Below are 25905 nucleotides of genomic sequence, written 5' to 3'. Positions count from 1 at the left end.
TTCTCCAAAGAACTCGGAGCTGCTAACAATGAAACACCCATAAAATGCAATAAGCATGCAATAGTGTCTTATTGTCCATTGTGTCCCAAATCCTCCCAGCCTTCCCACCCGCAATGAAATACACTTACATTATGAACACTTGTGTGTGAATGGATTTCATATAATCTCTAGAGGAGGAAGGGGTATAGGATAGCAGTTGAGGGCTCCTGTGGGCCTTCAGGCCCTTTCCGACATTATGGCGACCCAAGGGGCTCCTCAGCAAGATGTGTTCATTGGAGAGCAGGGTCTCTTGGCCTCCCTCTGCGGCTGAGAGAGTGTGACTCGCCCAAGGTTACCCAGTCTGGAAAATCAGAATGCTGCCAAGGGACCTTGTAGTGCCTTTCAGACTAAGTGAAAGAGAAATTGGTAGCATGAGCTTTCCTTGTCTTGAATCTACTTCCTCAGGTGCATAGATAGAGATACAGAGTTGTTGTCTGACTGAGGAAGTAGACTGAATTCTATGAAAGCTCATGCTGCCAGCTTCTTTCTTTCAGTCAGTCAGTCAGTCTCAAAGGTGCTACTAGATCTCTCCACATACTGATTCCACAGACAAACACAACTATATCTTTGAATGCTCCTACAGGTAGCTTAAGTTACCCTAAGGTTCTCAGTTTTCACAGGATCAAGGAGGTGATTTATGACTGGGATGTAAGAGTAAAATAAGCCATGCAGGCAGGCTAGTAAAATGTTAAAACTCTGGAGGCCACTGCTTTGGCTGAACAGTTGGGGTTACAGATGGGATTTGCAGGTTTTGCGAGGCACAAGACAGCAAAATACCTCAGTGGTTTGGGTTTTTCACAGATTCCACAACTGCGGTACTACAATTTCATAATTGTAGTGCAACAATTGTACTGCTGCAATTTCACAATTTGAATGCTGCGAGTCCACAATTTAAGTGCCATGGGCACATCTCATAGAAAGTTGCGATTTGTAGTTTGGGGAGGCACTAGACTAGAGCTTGGGGCTGAAGACTTTAAGTGCCTCTCCCTATAGTCTGCCAATGCCAGGTTGCAGCCTGAGAGAAGCAGGTAAAGATGCCACCATTTTGCCTCACAGCTCTATCTCCTCAGGCCTCTCCTCTTTTTCCCACCTAAACTCAACAGCCGTCCTTGCAATCTGAAAGAAACAGACAGAGGAACCGACATTTTGCATCTCAGTTCTGTCTCCTCAGTGGCTCATCTCTTCCCCACTTAAGTTCAATGGCTGCCCTTGTAGCCTCAGAGAAACAGATGGAAAAGCCACCATTTTGCCTCAAGGTTCTGTTTCTCAGGTTGATCAACCTTTTCCCACCTAAATTCAAAGACGGCCATGAGCCGCTGCCATTTTGCCTCATGGTCTCCTCAGGACACTTGTCTTTATCCCATCTAAATTCAATGGCTGCCTTTGAATGCTGAAAAAAAGCACAGAGGCACCACCATTTTGCCTCATGTTTATGTCCCCTCGGGTCATTTGCCTTATTTCTGCCAAAAGTCAATGGCTGCCATGAGGTGCCCCCATTTTGCCTCATGGTCTTTTTCCGGCCTAAATTCAATGACCGCCTTGTCTTTCAATCCCACCCAGTCTTTCACTTTGTAAAGGGGATGGAAGTTATGTAAAGAAGGTTCAGAAAATAATAATAATAATAATAATAATAATAATAGAACAGAGCAGTCTGCCTCAGGGGCAAAGAAAAAACAACTGCACTGATAGGATTCCAGAATCTATAAGCTTGCAAGGTGACATTACAGATGACTGAAAATTCACATTTACATAGTTGGTTGGGTTTTTTTGCGGATTTTTCAGGCCATCGGGAAGAGTTTATTCCTGATTTTTTGCCAGCAGTTGTGGCTGGCATCTTCAGAGAATGCTGGAATGGAATAGACTGGGGTTTATATATATTGTTGGTTGAGAGGAAGCGATTTGCATGTTAATCTGTGTATTGATCTGTGGTTGAATGGCAAGGCTTCCAGTGTCTATTTAATTAACAATCGGTTGTCTGCTGGGAAACCCCTCTCACCCTCGGTGGTTTTCATTTGCATGGGCTGAGTCTTGATTTTGGTGATTTTCAGGACGTGGCCAAACCTTGGGCCTAAACAGACAGGCCAAAATAAAGCTGCTTCAGGTCACTTTGGAGGTATGCTCTTTAAATGATGCACATGTCCTAAGAGGCCAGAAGCCATGCCAAAGCCATGCTCCAGTCCTAAGTATTGGAGCACAGCTTTGGCACAGCTTCTGGCCTCTTAAGATGTGTGTGTCATTTAAACAGCATACCTCCAAAGTGACCGAAGCAGCTTTATTTTGGCCTGTCTGTATGGGCCCCTTGTTTACTTTAAGGATTTCTTCTTTCCTGTTGAAGTTGTCCAGGTGTTTGTGGATTTCAATGGCTTCCTTGTGCATTCTGACCTGATAGTTGTTGGCATGGTCCAGAATTACAGTGTTTTCAAACAGCATTTTATGCCCAGGTTGGTTTATAATATGTTCTGTTACTGCTGATTTTTCTGGATGGCCCAGTCTGCAATGCTTCTCATGTTCCTTGATGTGTGCTTGAACACTGCGTTTGGTGGTCCCTATGTAGACTTGTCCGCAGCTGCATGGTATGCGGGAAACTCCTGCGGCTGTGAGAGGGTCTCTCTGGTCCTTGGCCGAGCGAAGCATTTGCTGGATTTTCTTGGTCGGTTTGTAGACCATTTGGACGTTGTGTTTCCTCACCAGTTTCCCTATTCTGTCTGTGACTCCTTTAATGTACAGTAAAACTACCTTCACGTGTATGTTACTGAGATTCCCATGACTTTGTTTGGTGTTAAAACCTAACACTTAGTGTTAGGTTTTAACAAACAACAATTAAGCATTCAGTTTATTTTCCCTTAGTCAGCCGATGTTGCACAAATGTAACAGTAAATGAGACAATGAGCAGAGGGAGCCTAGCAGCTTCTCAGGCAGCTGCAACGTTATCCATAACATGCCAGGCCGGCCAAGGTCAGTTCCCACTCTTTCTATGCTCACCCCCACCATCAATATCGCTGAACACTAGTTTGCTAGTGATCATTGCCCTTGGGCATTTAAATGTGAAAATGTCTTCATTATAGAAAATCACACCTTGAGGACAACTGGTCTGACCCCAACTAAAAGGAACTTGGGAATCTTGGTTTGAACTCTTAGATAAACCATTGAGTTACTCATATGGTTTCAGGATTCAGCTTACAGGGGCATTTCACACACATTATTTAAGAAGAAGTTAGTTTCTGGTTGAAAGATGGAGGCATTGTCCCTCAAATGAGTGTTTTAAAGTCATTTCCAACATGGCAACCTGAAGGCCATCATGATGGGCTTTTCTTGGCAAGAATAGTTCAGAGAGAGATTTAATTGTGACTTTCTCTGAGACTGAGAGAGTGTGACTATGAAGATTTGACTCCAGAGTCCAAAGCTCAAACCACTATAAAACACTGCCTCACTAATAAGTATTTTGTTCCCCAAAATGACACCCCACCCCCCTCTGGAGCAAAATCTGCACTCAGATCTTCAGTTTATAACATTTCCCCCCTTCAGTTTATAACATTTAAGATTTTATTTCAGTTTATTTTCAGGCTTTGGTTGAGCCTTTAAAAATCATAAGAGTTTAAGCATCCATAATTCATAATATGCTTCCCCCCCTCCCCCTCCCCCCCAAACAGACACTCAGAGGAAATACATTTCATTTAAATTAATAATCATTTTCAGAGATATGGAAAATATCAATAAGACATTCAGGTTTTTATGACCTACCTTCACAGTAGGCAATGCCCTTTTTCCATATATATATATATATACACTGTATATATATCTTACAATCTGAACCGCTTTTGCATCCTACCCTTGGTTATTCCCAGAGTATGCATTGTGGTGTTGTGCTTTTTTGCATTCTTTCTCACAGTTAACAAGGATTTGGGTGTCCATCAAAAACCAAATCGGTGCCCCGAGAAAGAGCCAGCTTTATGTTGGTATGTGGCATGAGGACCCTCATTTGATTGTTGTGTTGCTTCCTGTATTGCTTCCTGTTGTAATTGTTGGAGAGCTCATGTAATTGTTGAGGACCAGCAGCTCAAAAGACCTGGCATAACTGGAGACCTGTGAGTGAAGTTTAGGGCTTTGAATGCACTAATTATTGAGCATGATAAGGAACAAAATGTGGGTGTTACTAAAGCTGCTTATTCTTCAACACATCTGAAAGCTAATTCAGAGTCGTCATTGGGGGAAAGGGTGGAAATTACTGACCTCTCTATTTGTTACCAGACAGCATTTTGTAGTCTTTACTTCTGGTGGTGGTTTGTACCACCTAAACTCAGAAAAAAACAGAAACAAAAGATTACAAGGAAGTGTTTGGAAGTCAAGCATTTCACTCTAGTGTGAATTCTTGGAAAGATTTAATAATTGTAAAATTGGACTGCTTCGAGCCTAGTGGCCTGGAATTGAAGCAACTTTGCAGGTGATGCTGATGGGATCTATATCCAAGAAACCTGGTTAGTTGAGCCTTTCAGTGTTTAAGATACTGGGTTGTGTTGCCCTCTGTAAATGTCAAATTAAGTAGGTAAAGTATTGGCCCTTGAGGCCATTTCCAACACTATCATTCTGCTGTAATTTTTATTTGGGTTTTGTAGAACTGAACATTAGGAAACCACTTTTGAATACCTTGCAATGGATATATTTTTATTTAACTGTTTCATGTGCTGTTTTGAGAATTGTTAATATAATTCCTGCCTCTTTGTTGGAAAGCAGAAGCCTTATATTAAGTGTGGAGATACTAATATCCCCAGTTCTCTTTAGGGCAGCCACAGTGCAATGGAAAACTTTTAGAGGAATTTTGTGACTTGGTTCTTTTAAATGATGTAGTATCTATTCATTTTGATTTCACACTGGTTTCATCAGTCTTGTTTGGACCTTAGACTTGTGTCAGCATATACTGCTCTCATGTGTGGATGGGAGTTTTTTTTTCAGAAAGGCACTCTGGAAAATGATCACTTTCCTATGATTATTGTTTAAATGGGAAAGGGCTGAACTTACTATATAAATTTGACACTTTTTGGAGCTTAAAAATGCTGGTTGGAGATTATATCAATGAAAGTGTTTTTATCTTCATCACACTTTGATAATTTCATGATTGGCTTGTTGGATTATGTTTCTCAGACTATCCCCAAATGTGGACTGATACAAAGAATTTGGGGAAGGACGAATGTAATAGGAAAATTTAATGGGGTATAATTGCTATAGAGCCTTGGTGAAGGGAATACTTAGGGAACAAAGATGCAGTTGGCAGAGTTTCTGTGGCAGTTTTACACCAACAACTGAGATTGCATGTGCTTTAAAGAAATAATCCAGTTTCACACCACTTTAACTACCATGGCAATCATAAAACTACAATTCCCAGAGACATTTAGCCTTCTCTGTCAGAGAACTCTGGTGCCACAGCAATTTACAATTCCCAGAATTCCATAGCATTGAGCCATGGCAGTTAAAGTGGTGTGAAACCAGATTATTTCTGCAGTGCAGATGCAGACTGAGGAATTGCTGCCAAAGAGAAGATATTCCTGCTATATGTTCCTGTAGGAACCCTTTCAGGTGTTTCAAAAGTTCAGTAATGAAGATCACTCTTTAGAGGCCGTCTTTTCTTAAACCATATAATGACATCTCAACCGATTGCTCACTGAGTGATGAAGATATTTTGAATAGGGATTGTGCTCCAACAGAATATTTCTAGAGAAAACAATATAGGATATGAAATGTGTGTCATCTGGATATTTTTAAAAATATTTTATTATCTATTTATTTATTTCTGTTCTTCCTTTATAATCTGGTTTGGAAGTGAAGTTTGAAAATATGCTATTGTAATTCCTATTGCTAAAGTTTTTCCCCTGATCCTATTTCTACTATAGAGACTTCTTGTATGATCAAGGTTATAAAGGTTATATAAAGCTCATATAGGCCTGTTACAGACAGCCAAAATAAAGCTGCTTCGAGTCACTTTGGAGGTATGGTATTTCAATGATGCATGAATCCTAAGAGTCTGGAAGCTTCACCAAAGCTGCACTCTAGTCCTTAGGACTGGAGCGTGGCTTTGGTGCGGCCTTTGGACTCTTAGGACGCATGTATCATTGAAATAGCATACCTCCAAAGTGACTCGAAGCAGCTTTATTTTGGCTGTCTGTAACAGGCCATAGTTAACTGATATAATTGCACCAGGAAAGGACAAATAGTCGATTTCACAGTGGTAGGCATGCTGTGCATCATATTATCCAATTAGAAACAGAAGTCTGGGAAAAATTGCCCCAGGGAATTTTTCATTAGCTGTAGAAAAGGATATGTTATGGTCTGGAAGAAGGTTCTGACGTTCTATAAATTGTATCCGTTGGTAGCTGTGTGGTTGGTTTTTTTCATGGCCAGAAATTACAGGTCTGAGGGGGTTCAGTTCTTGCTAGGTCTTACTGAAAACCGCTGAGTGACCTTGGGCAAGTCACACTTTCTCAGCCTCAGAGGATGGCAATGTCAAACCCCTTCTGAAGAAACTTGCCATGAAAACCCCATGATGGCCTTAGCATTGCCGTAGTCGAAAACGACTTGAAGGCACACAACAACAAACTCTTCCTGATATCTCTTCGCTATTATCTTAGACAGAAGCTAAAAGCTGTCTTCAGAGGGATATTGTTAAGAAATGGCAGAACCAATGAGAGCTATGGTGGTTTTTTTCCCATTCGTACTACATTTAAATAATTTAACCAGAAAGGATGTTTATGCCAACAAAGCTGTCTTTTTTCAGGTACTAGCAGGACATTGTGCAGCCTGTAATAACCTTTTGGGCATTATATAGGTGAGAATGGTTTTAAAACTTTGGGCATCACCCCATGACTGAGAACATTATCACACAGAGTTTCTATAGTGAAGCAATCATGGTTTTGGAGCACACAAAACATACATCTTTATTGCACTTCCGTTTTGATACCGGTATAGTCCTGCACTGTACGGTGTATGAGTATTGCCACTGCCCCACTTTCTCCCTGTTATTGTCCTACTTAAGTCATGCAGATGGAAAGAAGTGAAACCAAGAGGTGGGGGGTGTTTGGGGAAGGCAGATTAGGTGGCAGGGCCATAAAGGGAGCGAAATAAGGCAGAAAGGGAGTGGTGGGGGGCATATGGGAGGCAGATTGGGTGGGGGTGGTAGGGGGCATGAGAAAGACATCAGGCAACAGGATGCACAGGGAAGAAAGATCATGTTGCAGAGAAGGCAGAAAGCAGATTGGGCGGGGGGAAGAGAGAAATGGAGAAAAAGCAATCCCAGCTCCCAACACCTTTCAAATAGCAATCAGCACCTGCCTTTGGAAAGGTGTTGGCAGCTGGGATCACTGCAAGTGGACGTGGGAAAGAAGCAGAATCATCACCCACTTTCATCATGGGACTGCCTGGGAAAAGGAACTACCCAGAAGAGACCTATCACACAAGGCGATCATGGAATATCAGCGTGATTGAAGGCCTATTGACGGGTTTTGCCCAGCAGTGAAAAGGCGCACCACAATAATTGGATGGATATAATGTTGTGCGATAAGTACCAGCCAAAAATGCTTTTATCCTGTTAAAATTCTGCTTTTTACCCTCATGTGATAATCTCCAGAGTTCTCTTAAAATCAGTCAGACAGTAATCCAGCAGATGTATTTTTCTCTATAGTGTTGAGGAAGCCATAAATTGTTGAATTTGTGAAAGCTATTCAGGTGTTAAAAGTGCAGGGTTAAGTAGAAAGGGGAGGAAGTTAGCTGTGTACCCTTACACACTGGAATATTTACTCTAAATATGCAACAATCAGTTATATCAGTTTGACACCATTAAATCAAACATCTAACTACTATCAGGCAGGTGAATAGGTTTTCACAGAACATGTGTTACATCCAGTCTGCATCAGTTTCACTAGCTTTTAATCATGGGCATTCCGTCCAATTTGTGGTACTTCGGCAATTTCTTTTTATGCACAAGAACTCGCATCTATTTTGTATACAATCTTCCTTTGGGAAAAATGTATGCAAAATGTGTTTATTGATATATGTCTTTATCTACATCATTTTTGTAAATAATTATGAAGGTGGGAAAAACATAACAGAATTCAGAGAAGTGACTAATGTAAACGATACTTTGTTCCAATCTGCATATTAGTTCAGGAAGTGTGAATTAGTACTGTTGGAAGCATGTGTTGCAGTTTCAACTTCTTTGTGTGTGGCTGTACAAAGGACTATCTAGTTGCTATTGGCTACCTCAAAAGCATAGATCAAACATTTTGAACTTTTTTTAAAATTCTTTTCTGCCAAGGCATTCAATGAGGTTTACAATTTAAAATATCAAAACCAAAAGTAGGATACAAAACAGATGTCTTTTCATGAACAGAGAGTACAAATGATCTGACCTGGGCTGTTCTGATACTCCTAGGCCACACAGGCCTTCTAAAATGAGAATACCAATTGTGAAATACTTTAATATTTCACTGAAAACAGTAGTACTAGAATTCCACATATCAGACAGCAAAACAAGTACCTTGTGTAAAGATAATGGGATTCCTATGCCCATGCATTATTTCATTTGCTTGCCAGGTAAACTAAGTTCAAAACATATTAATTGCAGCCACATATTATAGGTTTGGGTGCCTTTGTCAAATTTGTAACATGATGTGGCCCTAAATTGTAATGTGCGTAAAATATTAGCGTTCTCTGGCATAATAAAGTTTGAAGGTTCTTAGACCAATAAGTTTGTATGGTAAAATGACTAGGAGATGTGTTTGTTTGTTTGTTTATAAAACATATGCATGCCATTCTAGGAGCCCAGTATTTATTGAAGAATAAGGCAAAAATGCTTAATAAATAAAAAGGCCAGCTTGGTAAGACATATCACCTGTCAGATGTATTAATCTGCAAGATTTACAAATCATTCCAAATCTTTTGTTTCTCAATAGCTTGGTCATGTCCTAGTCTGATATTGTTTTATGCTTCTGGCCAGCTCTTTTCCTTTGAACGGCATGAGGTTCCTCAGCCACTGGGTCTCTAAAGCAAACAAACCCACAATGGCACTAGCGACATCCTTCCTTTGTTTACAGTAGGACATAATACTAGTGCACCCAAGTTAAACCAAGCTGGATGGGCTGAGGGTGGGGTGGACTTTGATTTGACTTAAGGATGACTGCCAGAGACAAGCGGCCATCTGCACCAGGGTTTCCGCCTCAAGACAAAGGCTCCACAGTTTTAACTCAAGCAAATCCAGATTGGTAGTGGCAAGAAGAGGAACTGGAAGACAAAGGTCAGAAACATGGAGCAACATGACCCACATGCTGCCTCTTCTACACACCCACGATCATTGTCTTCTTGTGTGGGAACCTGTTTCTGTTCTCAAGATGAGATATTTTTGCTGGCAACAAAACAGAACAAAAGACACAAGAAGGAATAAGATCCTTTCTTGGAAGATGATCTTGCTCTGTTTTTCTAGTCTGATCAAAATCTTCTGAAGCAAGTTAGCAATAAACCCAGGCATGACAGGAACTTGGTTGTATCTAGGGGGTACTGAAACCTTTTAATCTGTGTGAATTAAGAAATACAGACATTTGATGGACAACCCCCCCCCCTTTTTTTGAACTAAACCTTTCTACTAAAAGCTATAATTTAGGGTTTCAACCCTTTGGAATAGAAAATGCACCACACTTTTTAAAATATAAAATTGTTTTTTCTGTTGAGTGGGTGTGTTATTCCAAGGCAGCACTAATGTGATTATAAAAACACTTGTATCAGCTTATTGACTCAACTGCAATTGTTCTGATCTGCCAGAGTGTCTGGTCTGCTGAAACCTCATTGCTTGCTTTGGAGAACTTTGTCCCTTGCTCCCCCCCTCCCACAGAAACCCTAGCAACCTAGTACATGTAATTGTATTATTTTGTGATATCTGTAATGGGACTATCTCACCATCATTTAACTATTAGAGAAACTTGGCAGACACAGTGCAGGGCAGTTGTTTTAAGGAGTGCTGAACACAATATTGTACAGGAGTTCAAATCTCTATACTAATCAAAAGTATGACTTTTGTGATCTTTATTCTGTTATTCAACATAGCAGATCAAAATAATACTAATCTCTATTATGTCCTATTTTGAAATCCCTCTGCTCTTCAGTTGCCTGTTGACCAGCCTCTTCTTTCATGTTGCCTTTCCCCACCACCCTTGTTTCTGAAAGCTGGTGTTTTCCCTTTGGTTTACACAAAACATTCCCACATGATTGTCAGCACTATCACATGATAATAACTGTGTAAGGCTAGACATGTGATCATAAAAGCAAATGCTTTGGGCCATGTCTCCTTTTATCTCAGATGTGATTTTGGAAATCTCAGCCTAAAAGGGCTTTTTGATTGGGGTGGTTGCAGAGGAGAAATGCAATAATGTAAGTACTTTGATATATGTGGCCTTGCTTCATAGGAACCACAGAGTCAAATTTTGGGATGGCTAAATCCAACCCTCATATCTCTGAAATCAATTTGTAACACTTTTTTGGTTTATTTAGGAGAAGACCTTTCAGGATTGTTGTTCAAATAAAGCCTTCTGGGTGGCTAGTACAAGTACCACAGTAAATTATCTACTGAGACAGATGTATGGGCAGTTAACTGATACTCTACACACACATATCTGGCAGTAAATCCCATTGCATTTAACTATGTGGGTGTAAAGGTAAACCATAAGCACACAGACTTAAATCAAAATTTATTTTTTTAGAAAATTAGGCCACCAAAATTCCAGAATGAAGGAAGGAAGGTTTTCCTAAAGCTGGCTAAAAGTAACCTTCGTTTGTCTTATGATACTAAGGGTTCCCAACCTCTCTTGTCCAGTGGGCAAACCTGGGATTTTGATAAAATAGTGTGGGTGATATCACAAAATAGCTATCAAGAGGAAGGACATGCTTTTTCATCAGTGGTCTGTTTATCATGGCACAGCCTGTCACAAAACACCCATTTCACAAAGGCTGAACTGGGGGAAGTTTTTTGTTAAAAATCCCAAGTAACTGGGCCAAGAACCTGAACACAGAGCTGGGATATGAATCCCAAACACAAGCCCACTTTTAAAACTCAATTAATAGGCAAATCACCATCAGAGTTTTCCAAGCACATTCTCCCATGAAATGGTATGTATAGGGAGAACACTAAATGGATACAGTTTGTGGAAGAGCTTGCTGCAAAATATATTACTAACCTGTCTCCAAGATATCTTATTATATCTAAATACCCCAAATACTTCTGGTCCCAAGCACTTCAGATAAGGGAGAGTCAACCAGTACAGCCTGTGCCATCTCATTCTGAAGACATATAGCAGAGAGCCAGTATTAGAAAGGGGAGGAAGGAGGGGGTAGACTGAGCCCCCACCTTAATAGAACAACTTCTTGATGGGGTTGATCTTGATCCCAATCAAGAGATCTTTTTATAGAAGACTTCCGTCCCACTCCGCTTTGGAAAAAAGGAAAAGCAACCCACTCTCACCCCTGTGAAATGCATTCTGGTATCTCAGCATAAACACATTTAGCTCAAAATCCTTAGCAGAAAGGTAGCAGATGTTCTGTTGTAAAGGGCTCTTTTAAAATTATTATTATTATTATTATTTATATAGCGCTGTAGATTTGCACAGCGCTGTACATAAAAACAACAAATATAAAAGAGTAAACCTGCCTATGGCGTACAATCTAAGAAATGATAGGATAATACAAATAAAACACATAACAATACAGGAAATGATTCAATAAAACAGGCAACAAAAAGAACATCAGATAGCAAGTGACAATCACGCAATGCCTAGGAAGCTTCTCTGAACAGGATGGTCTTCAACTCCGTTTTGAAGCTGGTTAAAGAAGTGATGGCCCTTGCTCGCGAGGGAAGAAGGTTCCAGGAGTGAGGGGCAGCAAGTGAAAAGGGGCAGATCCTAGATGGGGCAGAGGAAATCCTGGGCTAGGACAGCCGACTTTGACTACCAGAACGGAGGGCCAAAAGGAAGGGAAGATGACAGAATGCTAGAAATGAACACCTGCCTTCACTTCTGGAAGAGCCCACCTGAGTAATGTACAGTGGTCCCTCTACATTCACTAGGCTTAGGGGCACAGGACTCCCATGAAAGTGGAAAAACCACAAATAACAACATTATGTTTTTACCTGAGAGAACACCTCTCTAGATCCTCCAATGAAACTCTGTGGTCAACATCTGCCAAACATTGACCACAGAATTGCACTGGACGAGCTACAAATGCCTCGTGGATTGATCTCTCTAGGAATCTCTAGGTCCCTCAGTGCAACCTTTGGTTAAAGTTGACCTAGGTATTCCTGGAGAGAACATACTAATACAATCAGTGAATAATCAAATCTGCAAAAGTCAAATCTGCAAATGTGGAGAGACGACTGTACTATGGAACCCTGACCTCATTTGTCATTGATTCTCAGCTGTTTCAATTATACTGTTTGTTTAAGGCACTGCATCTATGCAGACCTATCTGCAAGTTAGTTGCAACTGGATGTGATGGGGTTTATTTCCAAATAACTATGCACAACAGTTACACTGTTGGTGAGAACAATGTTTTCTTTTCACAATCTGGTGCTTAGTTGCTTCACTGAGTTCAACAGGGCTTCCTTAGTTACTTCCAGCCAAGAGTGCTAGGACTGCAGTTTTAAATGATTTACTCTGTCAATAGCATATGCAATCATCAATGTCAATTGATTCATAGATTCAGCAACCCGACCTCAGTCTCAGTCCCATAAGCAGCAAAAGAAAATACCTATCACTAAGTTCTTGCAGCCATCGCCTGAAAAGAGGTGAGTTTTTGCTGACTGGGGAGTTTATCAAATGGGAGGAATTTCTCTTAAATTTGAATGAAAAGAAAGTGGGACCATAATGCATTCACTTAAAGTCGCTAGTTTCGCGCAATTACGTGAATACGCATTGCATTCGAACTGGCTCCCCATAGCCCAAAAATAGCATGCCATTGCCCAAATTTGCATGTGGCAGTCTATCACGCAATAACGTGAAACCCCATGATTGCGTTCAGATTGCCATCGGATTATGCTTCCAATTCCCCTTGTCTGATAAACTCCTGGGTCTTTTTGAGGATTGACCCCTGTCACTTGTACCAACTCTATGTCCACCTCTGACAAACAGACTCCCCTTTTCCCATCATGATTTGTCTCATTCTGGTATCTCAGCACAAACAAATTTAACTTCAAATCCTTAGCAGAAAGGTAGCACATGTTTTGTTATAAAGGGCTCTTTTAAAAAGGAAGATGACAGAATGCTATAAATAAAAATTGTCTCCCACAATCACCCCCATTGCCCCACCACCCACCTTAGTTGCTCCAAGTTCAATGTGCCCACACCATTGCTTCTCTTATTAAAACATTAATATTAAACACTTCTGTTCCACCTTTATTATAGGATCTTGGGACAGTGTATGATCTAAACAATATAAAACAATTCTGGATTAAAACCTTAAATAATTTAAACAGGATTAAACATAGCAACAGTTAAAACCATTTTTAAAAACTTCTTGTTGTTTTTAGCAGCAACCTGTCCCGCATTAAAAAGGTGTTCTGCCCCGTCTCAGACTCATACCTGACCCAACATCATGACCAGCCGGAAGTTCCAAGTTCAGTTCCAGATTAAAACCTTAAATAATTTAAACAAGATTAAACATAGCAACAGTTAAGAACATTTAAAAAAATGTATTGAGTAACATTCAAGGGCAGTCCCACATACAGTGAATTGCAGTAGGCTTAATAGGAACGTTACAGAGTTTGGATTACTGTGGCTAATCATAGAATCATAGAATCAGAATCGTAGAGTTGGAAGAGACCACTAGGGCCATCCAGTCCAACCCCCTGCCATGCAGGAAATCCAATTCAAAGCATCCCTGACAGATGGCCATCCAGCCTCTGTTTAAAGACCTCCAAGGAAGGAGACTCTATCACCTTCCGAGGAAGTGCATTCCACTGTCGAACAGCCCTTACTGTCAGGAAGTTCCTCCTAATGTTCAGGTGGAATCTCTTTTCCTGTAGCTTGCATCCATTGTTCCGGGTCCTGTTCTCTGGAGCAGCAGAAAACAAGCTTGCTCCCTCTTCAATATGACATCCTTTCAAATATTTAAACAGGGCTATCATATCACCTCTTAACCTTCTTTTCTCCAGGCTAAACATCCCCAGCTCCCTAAGTCGTTCCTCATAGGGCATGGTTTCCAGACCCTTCACCATTTTTGTCGCCCTCCTTTGGACACGCTCCAGTTTCTCAATGTCCTTTCTGAATTGTGGTGCCCAGAACTGGATACAATATTCTAGGTGGGGCCTGACAAGAGCAGAATACAGTGGCACTATTACTTCTCTTGATCTAGACACTATACTTCTATTGATGCAGCCTAAAATAGCATTGGCCTTTTTAGCTGCCGCATCACACTGTTCACTCATGTTCAACTTGTGGTCTACTTAGACTCCTAGATCCCTTTCACACGTAGTTTCATTCAGCCAGGTGTCACCCATCCTATATCTGTGCATTTTATTTTTCCGCCCTAAGTGCAATACCTTACATTTCTCTGTGTTGAATTTCATTTTGTTAGCTTTGGCCCAGCTTTCTAGTCTATTCAGGTCATTTTGAATCTTGATCCTGTCCTCTGGGGTATTAGCTATTCCCCCTAATTTGGTGTCATCTGCAAATTTGATAAGTATGCTCCCAATTCTGTCATCCAGGTCATTGATAAAGATGTTGAATGGCACTGGGCCCAGGACAGAGCCCTGTGGGACCCCACTGGTCACTTCTCTCCAGGATGAAAAGGAGCCATTGTTGAGCACCCTTTGGGTTCGGCCGGTCAACCAATTACAGATCCATTTAACAGTTTCTTTGTCTAGCCCACATTTTACAAGCTTGTTTGCAAGAATGTCATGGGAAACCTTGTCAAAGGCCTTACTGAAATCAAGATATACTATATCCACAGCATTCCCTTCATCTACCAAGCTGGTAATTTTATCAAAGAAAGAGATTAGGTTTGTCTGGCATGACTTGTTTCTCTGAAACCCATGTTGACTTTTTGTGATTATGGCATTGCCTTCTAGATGTTCACAGACTCTCTGTTTAATGATCTGCTCCAGAATCTTTCCTGGTATTGATGTCAGACTAACTGGACGATAATTGTTGGGATCCTCTTTTTTCCCCTTTTTGAAGATGGGGACAACGTTTGCCCTCCTCCAGTCGGCTGGGATCTCTCCTGTTCTCCAGGAGTTTTCAAAGATTATTGCCAATGGCTCCGATATTACATTTGATAGCTCTGTCCAGAGCTAAGATAGCTCTGTCCAGGAAAGACCATAGCTGGTGCACCAGTCAGAGTTGTGGCCAAGTACTCCAAGCCATGGAGTCCACTTGGACCTCAGAGACAAAGACTGGTTTAGGAATACTGACAAGCTATGCACTTGTTCCTTCAGAGGGATTGCAGCCCCATCCAGGTAGGTTGCTTACCCAATTCCTTGAGAACCACCAGTCCACTGAGCCTCCATCTTATTGAGATTCCTCTTCAGTTTGTTGGTTCTCTCCACTGAAAAGAAGAAATAGAACTGAGTGTCATTAGTATACTGATGGCACCTCACCTCCCCCAGTGACTTCATTTGGAGGTTGAACAGTATTGAAGAAACAAGATAAACTTCACGGTTTAGAAAATGAACAGGAATCCCCTAATGTTACACTGTGGGGCTGGCCCAATAGATAGGAGGCACAGTGCCCCCCTCCTCCTCCTCTCTAACAGGGACACCTCAGTAACATACCATAATCAATGGTATCATAAATTGCTGAGGGGTCAAGAGCAGCACTTCCATCTTTCAGCTGGAGTAGGTTGTCAGTCAGAGCACCTAAAGCCAATTCAGTGCCATACTCTGGCTTGAAACCAGACTGAAATGGATCCAGATAGTCTGTTTCTTCTAAAAAATATCTGAAGTTGCACAGCCACCACAAGCTCAAGCACTGTGCCCCAAAAGGGGATATTAGCAATAGGAAAGTAGTTGTCAAATGCCACTGGGTCCAGAGAGGTCCTTTTCAAGAGAGAGCACACCACTGCCTCTTTCAAGGCAGCAGGCATCTTCTCTGGCACGGGGAGGCATTTATCTCCTCCTGGACCTACCTCTGCTAGATTCTATTAGCCAGGATGGGCCAGGGTCAAACTTGCATGTGGTGGGACAGACCAATTCAAGCATCTTGCCCACATCATCAGGCTGCAACAACTGAAACTTGGCCAGATGGAGCACTGGACAAATAGTGGAGGCATACTGTGACCTTTCTTTCTTTCTTTCTTTCTTTCTTTCTTTCTTTGGGCCCAAACAGATGGGCCAAAATAAAGCTGCTTTGGATCACTTTGGAAGTATGCTGTTTATATGACACTTACTGTACATCTTTAGAAGTCAGAAGTTGCACCAAAGCCGTGCTCCGGTCCTTAGGACTGGAGCACGGCTTGGGCGCAGTTTACAGCCTCTTAGGACACATGCATCATTTAAAAAGCATACCTCCAAAGTGACTCGAAGCAGCTTTATTTTGGCTTGTCTGTTTGGGCCCTTTCTTTCTTTCTTTCTTTCTTTCTTTCTTTCTTTCTTTCTTTCTTTGCCAGCTCCACTATCAATACTAGGCACAATGGAGAGTTTCTTGGTCTTTGGTTATACTCGCTCTGTGACCTATGCCACCTGCACTCTAGCCATCATCCAGCTTGCCTCATTGCCTGTAGATCTTTTTTATATCAAAATGAATTATGGGTTCCATAACACAGGACTGCGTGTTTAGGAGTGATTGCATTAGTGGCCCCATTGTTCTCAGGCTTTTCAAACTGAATCCTTTGTCTAAGAAAATGGACCCCGATGTCGAGGAGATAGTGCAACTAGCTCTAGGGCCACTGAGGATTATAAAACACACAGCCATGGACCACAAAGGTGGTGTGGGAGAGAAAGGTAGTGTATCCTTTTATGTGCTAGGTAGGCTAAGCCCCTTACCCCAATGATCAAGTAAGAAAGATAATTCTTGCAGTCAGAGTTGATTGATGACCTCCGTCTGAGCATGGACAGGGGAAGCGTGTCCCTGTTAGTGCTCTTGGACATCTCGGCGGCTTTCGATACCATCGACCATGGTATCCTTCTGGAACGCCTGGGGGAGTTGGGTATCGGGGGCACTGCTTTGCAGTGGTTCCGGTCCTACCTCTCGGGTAGATTCCAGATGGTGGAGCTGGGGGATTGTCGCTCCGATAAGAGGGCACTTACATCCGGTGTCCCTCAGGGAGCGATTTTATCCCCTATGCTTTTTAACATCTACATGAAACCGCTGGGAGAGATCATCCGGAGACACGGGGCGCGGTGTTATCAGTATGCTGATGACACCCAAATAATTTTCTCTGTGTCTCCGACTGATGCAGTAACTAAGGATGGCATCTCTCCTCTAGATGCCTGCTTGGCGTCGGTAATGGGCTGGATGAGGGAGAACAAACTCAGTGTGAATCCAGGGAAAACGGAAGTACTGGTGATAGGTCCCTCGGTTCCGGGTGGTGAGATTTGTCAGCCTGTCCTGAATGGGGTCACGCTCCCCTTGAGGGACTCGGTGCGCAGCTTGGGAGTACTCCTTGATTCGTCGCTTCATCTGACATCTCAGGTGGACGCGACGATCAGGAGTGCTTGTTATCAGCTTCGGCTGATACGCCAGCTGCGCCCCTACCTGGGCCGTCGGGACCTTGAAACTGTTGTACATGCTTTGGTAACCTCTCGATTGGATTTCTGCAATGCGCTCTACATAGGGCAACCCTTGTACCAAACCCGGAAGCTTCAATTGGTGCAGAATATGGCAGCCAGACTGGTCGCTGGTAGTTCCAGGACAGACCACATAACACCTATTTTAAAAGATCTCCACTGGCTACCCATTCACTTCCGAGCTCAATACAAGGTGTTGGTTTTGACCTATAAAGCCCTAAATGGCTTGGGCCCAGGGTACTTGGAGGACCGCCTCTCCCCACACAATCCGCCCCGCACACTCAGAACATCTGGGACCAATTTGTTAGAGGTCCCTAAATCCCATTTGGTGAGGACCTCACAGAGGGCTTTCACTATCGCCGCCCCCTCATTGTGGAATAAGCTCCCTGTAGAGCTCCGTTCCTCTGCATCTTTAGTTTCTTTTAAGAAACAATTAAAAACGCATCTATTCCAGTTGGCTTTTTCACTTTAGGTAATAGTGTTTTTTCTCTGCTCCTTGCCCTCTGTTTTTCGACCCCGGATTAGTGCAATATATTGTCTTTGTCTTTTTCTTGCCCCTAGTGAATTGTGATTTGTATAGATTCCCATTCCTACCCCTAGTAATGATGTTTTTAAACTTTTTATATTGTGATGTTTTACTTGTATTTTATTGTTTCTTGTCTTGTAAGCCGCCTTGATCATGCAATTGGAAAGGCGGGATATAAATAAAAATTATTATTATTATTATTATTATATTCAATATATGCTCAGTAATTTGGATTTATTTCATTTAAAAAATCATTACAACATGATTAAATCCTGTTTAATTTAATTTAGGCAAAAAGAGGCCTGAAAAGCAAACAAGCACACTACCTTCTACCTGGCATAAAAATATTTGGCATCCCAACCTACTGCCACTCTATGAGGGATGGGGGGGGGGGGCTGGCTCAGACAGTCAAAAAGCAGCGGAGGGAAGACCAAGAGACTTTCCAGTTCTGATCAGTATTTGGAGCAGTCCCTGGTTTCCCTTATGTCAGATAGAGCTTAGGAAAACATACCTTATGCTGAAACCTTTATGTTGCCCTAAATTTTTCCTCAAACATAGTTGCATATACATTCAGTTTTTACAAGATGGGCTCAATGTATGGGAGGGGGAGGAATTCAAGATAGCGTGTTGCTGTGTTTTTTGCTTTTTTGTTGTGCAGGTGGATATTCCTCCCGCATCTCCACCCCAGCCTGCTGTGTGAAATGATAAGTTGTCATTTGCTGAACTCCACTTGCTGCAAGCTTATCAATATTAATAGAGGTGGGCTGAGATGGAGAGGAGGGATTAGTATGACCTTTTCAAGCCCATGCTGGCTCAGACAGTCAAAAAGCAGCGGAGGAGAGAGACACAAGACAGGTAATAGCATGTGGCTTTAACATCCTTTCTGCCATCATAATGCAAAAAAGCAATAAAATCATGTAGCTTGTCATGATAGGCTTGAGAGGACAGATTTTACTGGTAAAGTTTGGGTCAGATTCATTCCTGCTAGCAGCCCCACTCCCTCCAGACGTATTGTGTCCCCCAGCTTTTGCAGAAAACCACCAGCAGTTAGCACAAAGAAGCTGAAATAGGTAAAGTGTTGAATGCTGGAATGTTGGTCTAATCAAAACCATTCTGCATGAAATGTGTTGGAGAGCAGAGAGGAGGATGAGGGAACAAAGCAATCCACACATCTGTCATTCTATTGTTAACCGCAATTGTTCACTCTAGCTAATCTAGACATTTATTTTGTGTTTTTTTGTTGTGTTAAGGAAACGGGGAGGTTTTGATTTTACTACAAACAATGTGGTATAAATTCATTGTTTAAAGAGATTCTAGAAAAAAAAGCAAAACCCAGATTGTTATGTATCAGCATTTTACTTTTAATTTTAACAAGTATTTCTTTGTTTCACAATAAATTTTGATTCATTTGTTTCAGATAAACACAAGAGTTTTCCTTGCTTATTGTTTATTGTATTTTGCTGTTTAAAGAAATAACAAATTCACAATCTCTTGCAATGTAGAACATTTATATTAGGTTGGACTTAACAAAAGATGTGATGCAGATATATTTTTAAAGGTTCTGCATGTGGGTTGTAAAATGGCACTAGCTAACAAAGCCAAGGGTGTGTTTCTCTTCTCTTTGTCAGGATCCATCATGTCTGACAAACCAGATTTTGCTGAAATTGAAACATTTGATAAGACCAAGCTGAAAAAAACTGAAACCAGAGAAAAAAATCCATTGCCTACTAAGGAAAGTAAGTTCTTTTCTACCTGGATATAAAATTAATATGTTGCTCAATATGCAAAATTGCATAAATACTGAAGGACCCAGGAGTCAAGTTTCCTCTAGACAAATGAATATAGGATTGCATTCTTAAAAGTGATTTTCAAAGAATATTACATTGGTTTTATTGTCTGTATATAGCTTAATTTGCACTGTATATTTAAAATGCAAATTATGGCTTGTTCTTACTGAATTTGCAGTTTGCAAGAGAGATAACATCACTGTACTTTTGAACAATTTATGTTGACAGTCTGTCTGGAAGCATGCTGATTAGATATCTGAATTTGAAATAAAAATCTCCTTCAATACATACCAGATGGTAGCCATGTTAGGTTATTAAAACATCATGAATGCACACACACAATATCAAAAATGATCTTGTGGCACCTTGTAGTATGATTTCTTATGGTATGGAAGGTTATAAATTGGTTAGAATTGAATAGGGCTACAATATTGGGTTTTTCTTTCCTTTTAACAGCGAACACAAAGTATTCCATAGAAAAGAATACTCTTACCATTTAAAGATTGCTTAGTACTGCCCTCTTCTGGGCTGAATTTATCATTGTACTATAGGATTGAATGAACTAGGATGCTGCCTACAAATATCAGCCTCTATACTACCAGAGGATTAACACAGCTACTCTAGAGTTTGATGAATCTAGTGTAAATTATATTATACTTATGACTGTTTTACACATCTGAAAATAAGAACCTTTATTTAATTTTATTTTGCAGCTGCAGTTAGCAAGAATTTTATAATTCAGGCCTCCTGAGTTTTTCACATAACTTTTAGAGTAAAGTGAATGTGCTTTTAAAGCCATTTCCTTAGAATAGGATCCAATAGATGATATAAGCTACCCATTCTTTTGTTTCCTACATGAACTCTTGTGCTCCAAACTGTTGTACTTGACAAAATGAGGGCCAGTGTGGTGTATTGGTTAGAGGTTGGACTAGGCCTGAGGAGATCCAGATCCGAATCTCCACCAAGCCTTGAAACCCACTTAGCCCATCATTCTCTTGCAGCTTAAGCTGCCACATCTTGATGTTGTGGAGCTAAAAATGTATCAGAGGAGAGTCATATACACTTCTTGAGCTCCTAGGAGGAATGGTGGGTGGGATATCAATGTAAATGTGCTGTAATTTTTCTTTTAGCACAGACTCGCATTAGATCTGCCCTCGTCATGAAACAGGAATATGCTAAAGAGGGATAAGGCCATTTTCCACAAGCACATTCTTCAGTACAGCCAGGCTTCAGTGGTGGCACTAGGGGACGCGCGGGGGGTGCTGACCACACCAGGTGACACTTCACAAGGATGTGGGACACCACTGCTCCTCAAGCATCTGCCTTTTGGCAGAAACAGGCTGTGGCGTTTGCCTGTGTCCCTTTAAAATTCTGAAGATATGGTGGGAGTGACTGAGGCTTAGTGGGAAGAGAAAGGAGAGGCCGCAGATTAATTTTAAAAAATCTTTAAAAACATTGTATTTTACCAAATTTTCATTTCAACCACATGAAAGTATGTAGAGAGACCTTGTAGCACTTTTGAGACTAACTGCAAGTTTAAGGAAGCATTGTTCTAGGTCAGCCATGAAGATATTGGCATATTATGGTACTATCTCAAAGGTGCTACAAGATCTCTCTACATACTGCTTCTACAGACTAACATGGCTATATCTTTGAATTCTACCACATGAAACTATGTATATTTAAATGCATTTAGGAAGTGTGTGTGATACTGTAATTTAAAGGAATATTTTTAATTATTCTTGTTGTTTGTGTCACAACTATTAAATTACATTCAATAATATGCGTGAATAACAATTAACGAGTAACATTAGCACAAAAAGCATTACTAAGGATTCAGCATGATATGGTACGGGAGGAAGTGAATGGGGGCACGGCACCATAAGTTACCACACCAGGTAACACCAACCCTAAGGATGCCACTGCCAGGTTATGGAGAGGAAGAGTGAGGTGAACTGACAGTATCAGAGGAATAACCAATAGCCATCTGTTTGTTCAGGGCTGTTGGCAAAAGCTCAACTGGATTCCCAGCAAATAGGAACATTTATTTGCTAAGTACTTAAAATAGCAAAGTGCTGTATGAGTGTCAGATCTTGGCAAATTATATTTCTCATGTTTTCTTGGCAGCAATTGAACAGGAAAAGCAAAGCAAAAACACACCCTGAAGTTGGATCAGAAGATATGGCTGGCATCTACTGCTGTGGGGTTTTATGTTCTACATTTTTTTTTAACTTTGCTATTAATTGCCTTGGTTCACCCATTTTAAAAATAGCACTTTTTTCTTTCTATCTCGGTGCAGCAGGGATATTTTCTTTTGAAGCAATGCTCTGAAACTAATCAAATCTACCTTTTGCCATTCCCCAAAGGAACTACAATGTTCTGTCCAATAAAAATGTGACAAGTTTGCCAAAAATGTACACTTCTGTTGTGTCTCAACAGGGAATGTCATAGTCATACAGTATCTGATTTAGAACTTCATAATAAAGTGTTTTCTTATGTGTTACCTTTATTTAGAAGTTAAACATGTGGATATAAAAAGAATGACACTTCCATAAAGTGTATCTATAAAGACTCTTTAAAATATTTACCTTTCACACTACAGTTAAATATGATCTGACTTTGTGGAGGGTCAGTAACATAACAAAACAGTTTAATCTTTGGCAATTGGCAGGAAATGTAATTCAATACAGTGTATTGAAGAAAAATGGAGTAAGCTTAGGCTATAAAAGAACAAAGGAATGATCACTGTGTTATGATTGTCATTTCCCCAAGGTAACAGCTTTGTATGGTTCCACATAGCACATTCATATTGATCTATGATTTGAACATAAGTTTTGTAAAGTTCCTCAAGACACAGTTAATATGCTTACATGTTAATCTGTCTAAACGGGAACATATTCACTTCACTATGGAAAGATGAGAAGGCTGTATTACCACATGCTGATTTTATATATGTTTCACTTTCCTTACCTAGGTAGGGAATGAAAATCTGTTTTCTGATGTTCTCTGATGTGCTTTCAGTTCATTCTGAGCTTTGAAAAGTTGCGTTTTGGAGGCAACAGTTCCAAGAATTTCACAGTAAACATGGCCAGTGGGATTCTAGCACTTATCGTAAAACAAGTATAGTCTGCAATTCAAAAACATAGCTGTATTAGTCTGTAAAATCAATATGGAAAGAGATCTTGTAGCACCTTTGAGACTAACTGAAAGAAGTTGTGATAGCATGAACATTTGCAAGCTTATGCTTACTTCCTCCCAAATGCATCTGAGGAAGTAGACTGAAGCCTACAAAAGCTCATGCTACCAACTTCCTCCTTTCAGTTAGTCTCAAAAGTATAGTCTGGTATACCTAGAGACCGCAACATGCAGTCATCCACAGAAACTGAAGAGTGAGAAATTAAGGAGAGACAATTAGAATTATTTATTGACACAGACCAAAGTGAAACTGTGGAATTTGCTATTACAGTGTACAACCACCAATTCAGATGGCTGCTAAAAGTGTTACGTATAATTCATGGAGGATAAAGCTGCCAGTGGCAGCTAGTCATTATGTTATGTATTACTTCAGGATCAGACGTTAACCTACCCTGACTTATCAGTCACTGGGAACAATGATAAGTACCAGGTTGGTGCTATTATCTTCATGTCTTGCTTATAGGCTTGCCTTGGACATCCTGATTTCCTACTGAAGGAAACAGAATGCTAGACTGCCAGTATGATTCAGCAGGGCTTTTCTTGTACGTCTTTTAGCTATTTGCCACACTACAGTATAAATGTTCCTGTCTGCCTGGATGAGGGTTAAAAGTGTAACTGAACTTGCATGCACACACACAGTGTACATACTTTTCCACAATCTCATCATCTGCATAACAGAACAGGAGATTCTATATAAAACAACTTACAGGTTTTCCATTTTAATGGGTTTAAAGTAGTCATATTGGGTAGGGGGTGTATTTGCAATACTAAATAGCTCCACTAGATGGTAGTTTGCCATCATTTGAATGAGACTTTCCCCAGTTTTCTTTCAGGAAGTGATTTTGAATTCTAGAATTAATTGTTTTCCCAAGAGACAATAGGGCTTCATCTAATGGTCAAGTATATTTTGGCTCTCTAACTGTATCTTTTCTTTAAAAATAAACCCTGTCTTGAATTCAGAAGAAATATTTTAAAATCGTAAATGCTATTATCTATAATGCCAGCATAGTATAGTGGTTTGAGTGTTGGACTATGACGCTGGATTCCCAGCTCTGCCATGGAAACCTACTGGGTGACATTGGGCAAAACACACTCTCTCAGCCCCAGACAACCCTGTGCTAGGTTCACTTAGGGTCACCATAAGTCCGAAATTACTTGAAGGCATACATCAACAGCAATTATCTATAAACAATTTTGTACTAAAGCACATGTGTTAATTGTTCTAGGTCATAATTTTTAAAGATGTGCAATTGGGATTCAGTTTTGTTTTGTTTTTTAAAATCACTCTGGCTGACCAAGATATGGCAGTCAAGATTTGTTTATGTGCAGCCTCTCCTTCCTGAGGGTTGCCTGTGTTCAATGTATTTTGTTGCAGCCTTGAATTCCTCAGAAAGCTTTATCAGTTCTCTCAGTGATAGCAAGGACTGTGCATGACATCTGAGTCTTTCTCCTTTTGTTGGCAAGTGAGTGGCTCTGATGGGCCCCTCATTCCCACTAAATAATAAACAGGTTTTCAAACTGATCTAAATTGGTTTAAATGGCCCTTGTTCACATTTGAACCTAATTTCTGGCATGGTTTGATGAAGGGGGCACAGTATTAAACCCGTTTAAACCAGTTCTTCCAGAACTGCCGAATTCACCGCTTCTTTTTGAATAAATTGATTCCACGCAAGTGAGAAAGCGTTATTTGATTTGGTTCCTTTGGCGCAGTCACTGCTGTGAGACAACTCCATGTTGAATTGATCCATTGCTGAATGTGAATGCAAAGTGAATTAAATTGAAATGGGTAGGTTCAGTCACGGCTCGAATAGTGTGAAAGTCTATTCAGCGCTAAATTCCTTCATTGAGTTGATCCAAAAATTATTTATTTTGTAATAGGAATGAGGCCATAGTTTCCTGTTGTCTAGTTCAGGGTTCTCAAATTTTCTGTCCCCAAGAATTTTCAACTAGTCCCAAAATGGGAGTGTAGTGTTGGGCAGAACCCATCACAAAATCCAAATCACAATCAATGGTTGAGTTTGATACAATCACCTTGAAGTTACTGGTATCATTTTATATTAATATGCAATTCATCTTTGCCAATGTGTGTTCTTTGCCAGAGCAATTTCCTTTTATCAGAAAATTCCATGGTTTAGCTTTGTGCAAGTTATATACGTGAATTCTTAACCTTTCTAAATGGTGTGTAATTTCTTATTAATGGCCTTTCCCAATATCCCCATGGTTGGAAAGGCTGTGGTGGCACCCTTGTAAGACCAGGCCATTTCCTGTTTTCATTCCCTGGCTCTTCCAGTGACCTGAACCCAGAGGGCCCCGATACCTTTCACCTTCCTTATTAAATAAATTATCATCTGTTGTGAAATGTGATTGCAATTTTTTGCTGCAGCCGAGATTTCGCAGCATTTTGAAGCTTGAGTGAAAATGGAAATTCCTGAACACAACATCCTTTAATGCCACTGAAAGGTTTTTGTTTGCCGATGCACACATGAGGGACATCAGGAGTGCTGCTGTAAAAGAGACAGGCAGGCAGCTGTATAGACTGGAAAAAACTTTAGGAGTACAGGAATGCTGACCAAATGATTGTGGATCATATGTACATCTTGGCACACAGAGTG

General features: G+C 40.7%; 1 protein-coding gene across 6 annotated transcripts; it reads left to right on the top strand.

Moving 5' to 3' along the window:
* The first annotated feature begins 544 nt into the window (after window positions 1-544).
* Window positions 545-22908, top strand: LOC149321831 (thymosin beta-12-like). 6 transcript variants are annotated; one of them, XM_089529419.1, is made up of 4 exons: window positions 545-622; window positions 12763-12850; window positions 19940-20047; window positions 22226-22908. In XM_089529419.1, the coding sequence occupies exons 1-4, from the start codon at window positions 611-613 to the stop codon at window positions 22261-22263; spliced, it is 246 nt and encodes an 81-aa protein (XP_089385545.1). In that variant the 5' UTR covers window positions 545-610; the 3' UTR covers window positions 22264-22908. The 6 variants fall into 6 exon arrangements, with proteins under 6 accessions (XP_089385545.1, XP_089385536.1, XP_089385565.1 ...); XM_089529410.1 differs by lacking the exon at window positions 12763-12850 and adding an exon at window positions 18970-19166 and having other exon boundaries at window positions 553-622; window positions 22226-22907; XM_089529401.1 differs by lacking the exon at window positions 545-622 and adding an exon at window positions 18970-19166 and having other exon boundaries at window positions 12782-12850; window positions 22226-22907.
* Window positions 22909-25905: the final 2997 nt, after the last annotated feature.

This window comes from Sceloporus occidentalis, unplaced genomic scaffold (genome assembly GCF_023333645.1).
Source record: "Sceloporus occidentalis isolate IW3139 unplaced genomic scaffold, rSceOcc1.0.p SCAF_1, whole genome shotgun sequence".
NCBI lineage: Eukaryota > Metazoa > Chordata > Lepidosauria > Squamata > Phrynosomatidae > Sceloporus > Sceloporus occidentalis.
Note: the sequence above shows the minus strand (reverse complement) of the source record. Positions and strands in the feature narration are given on the sequence as shown.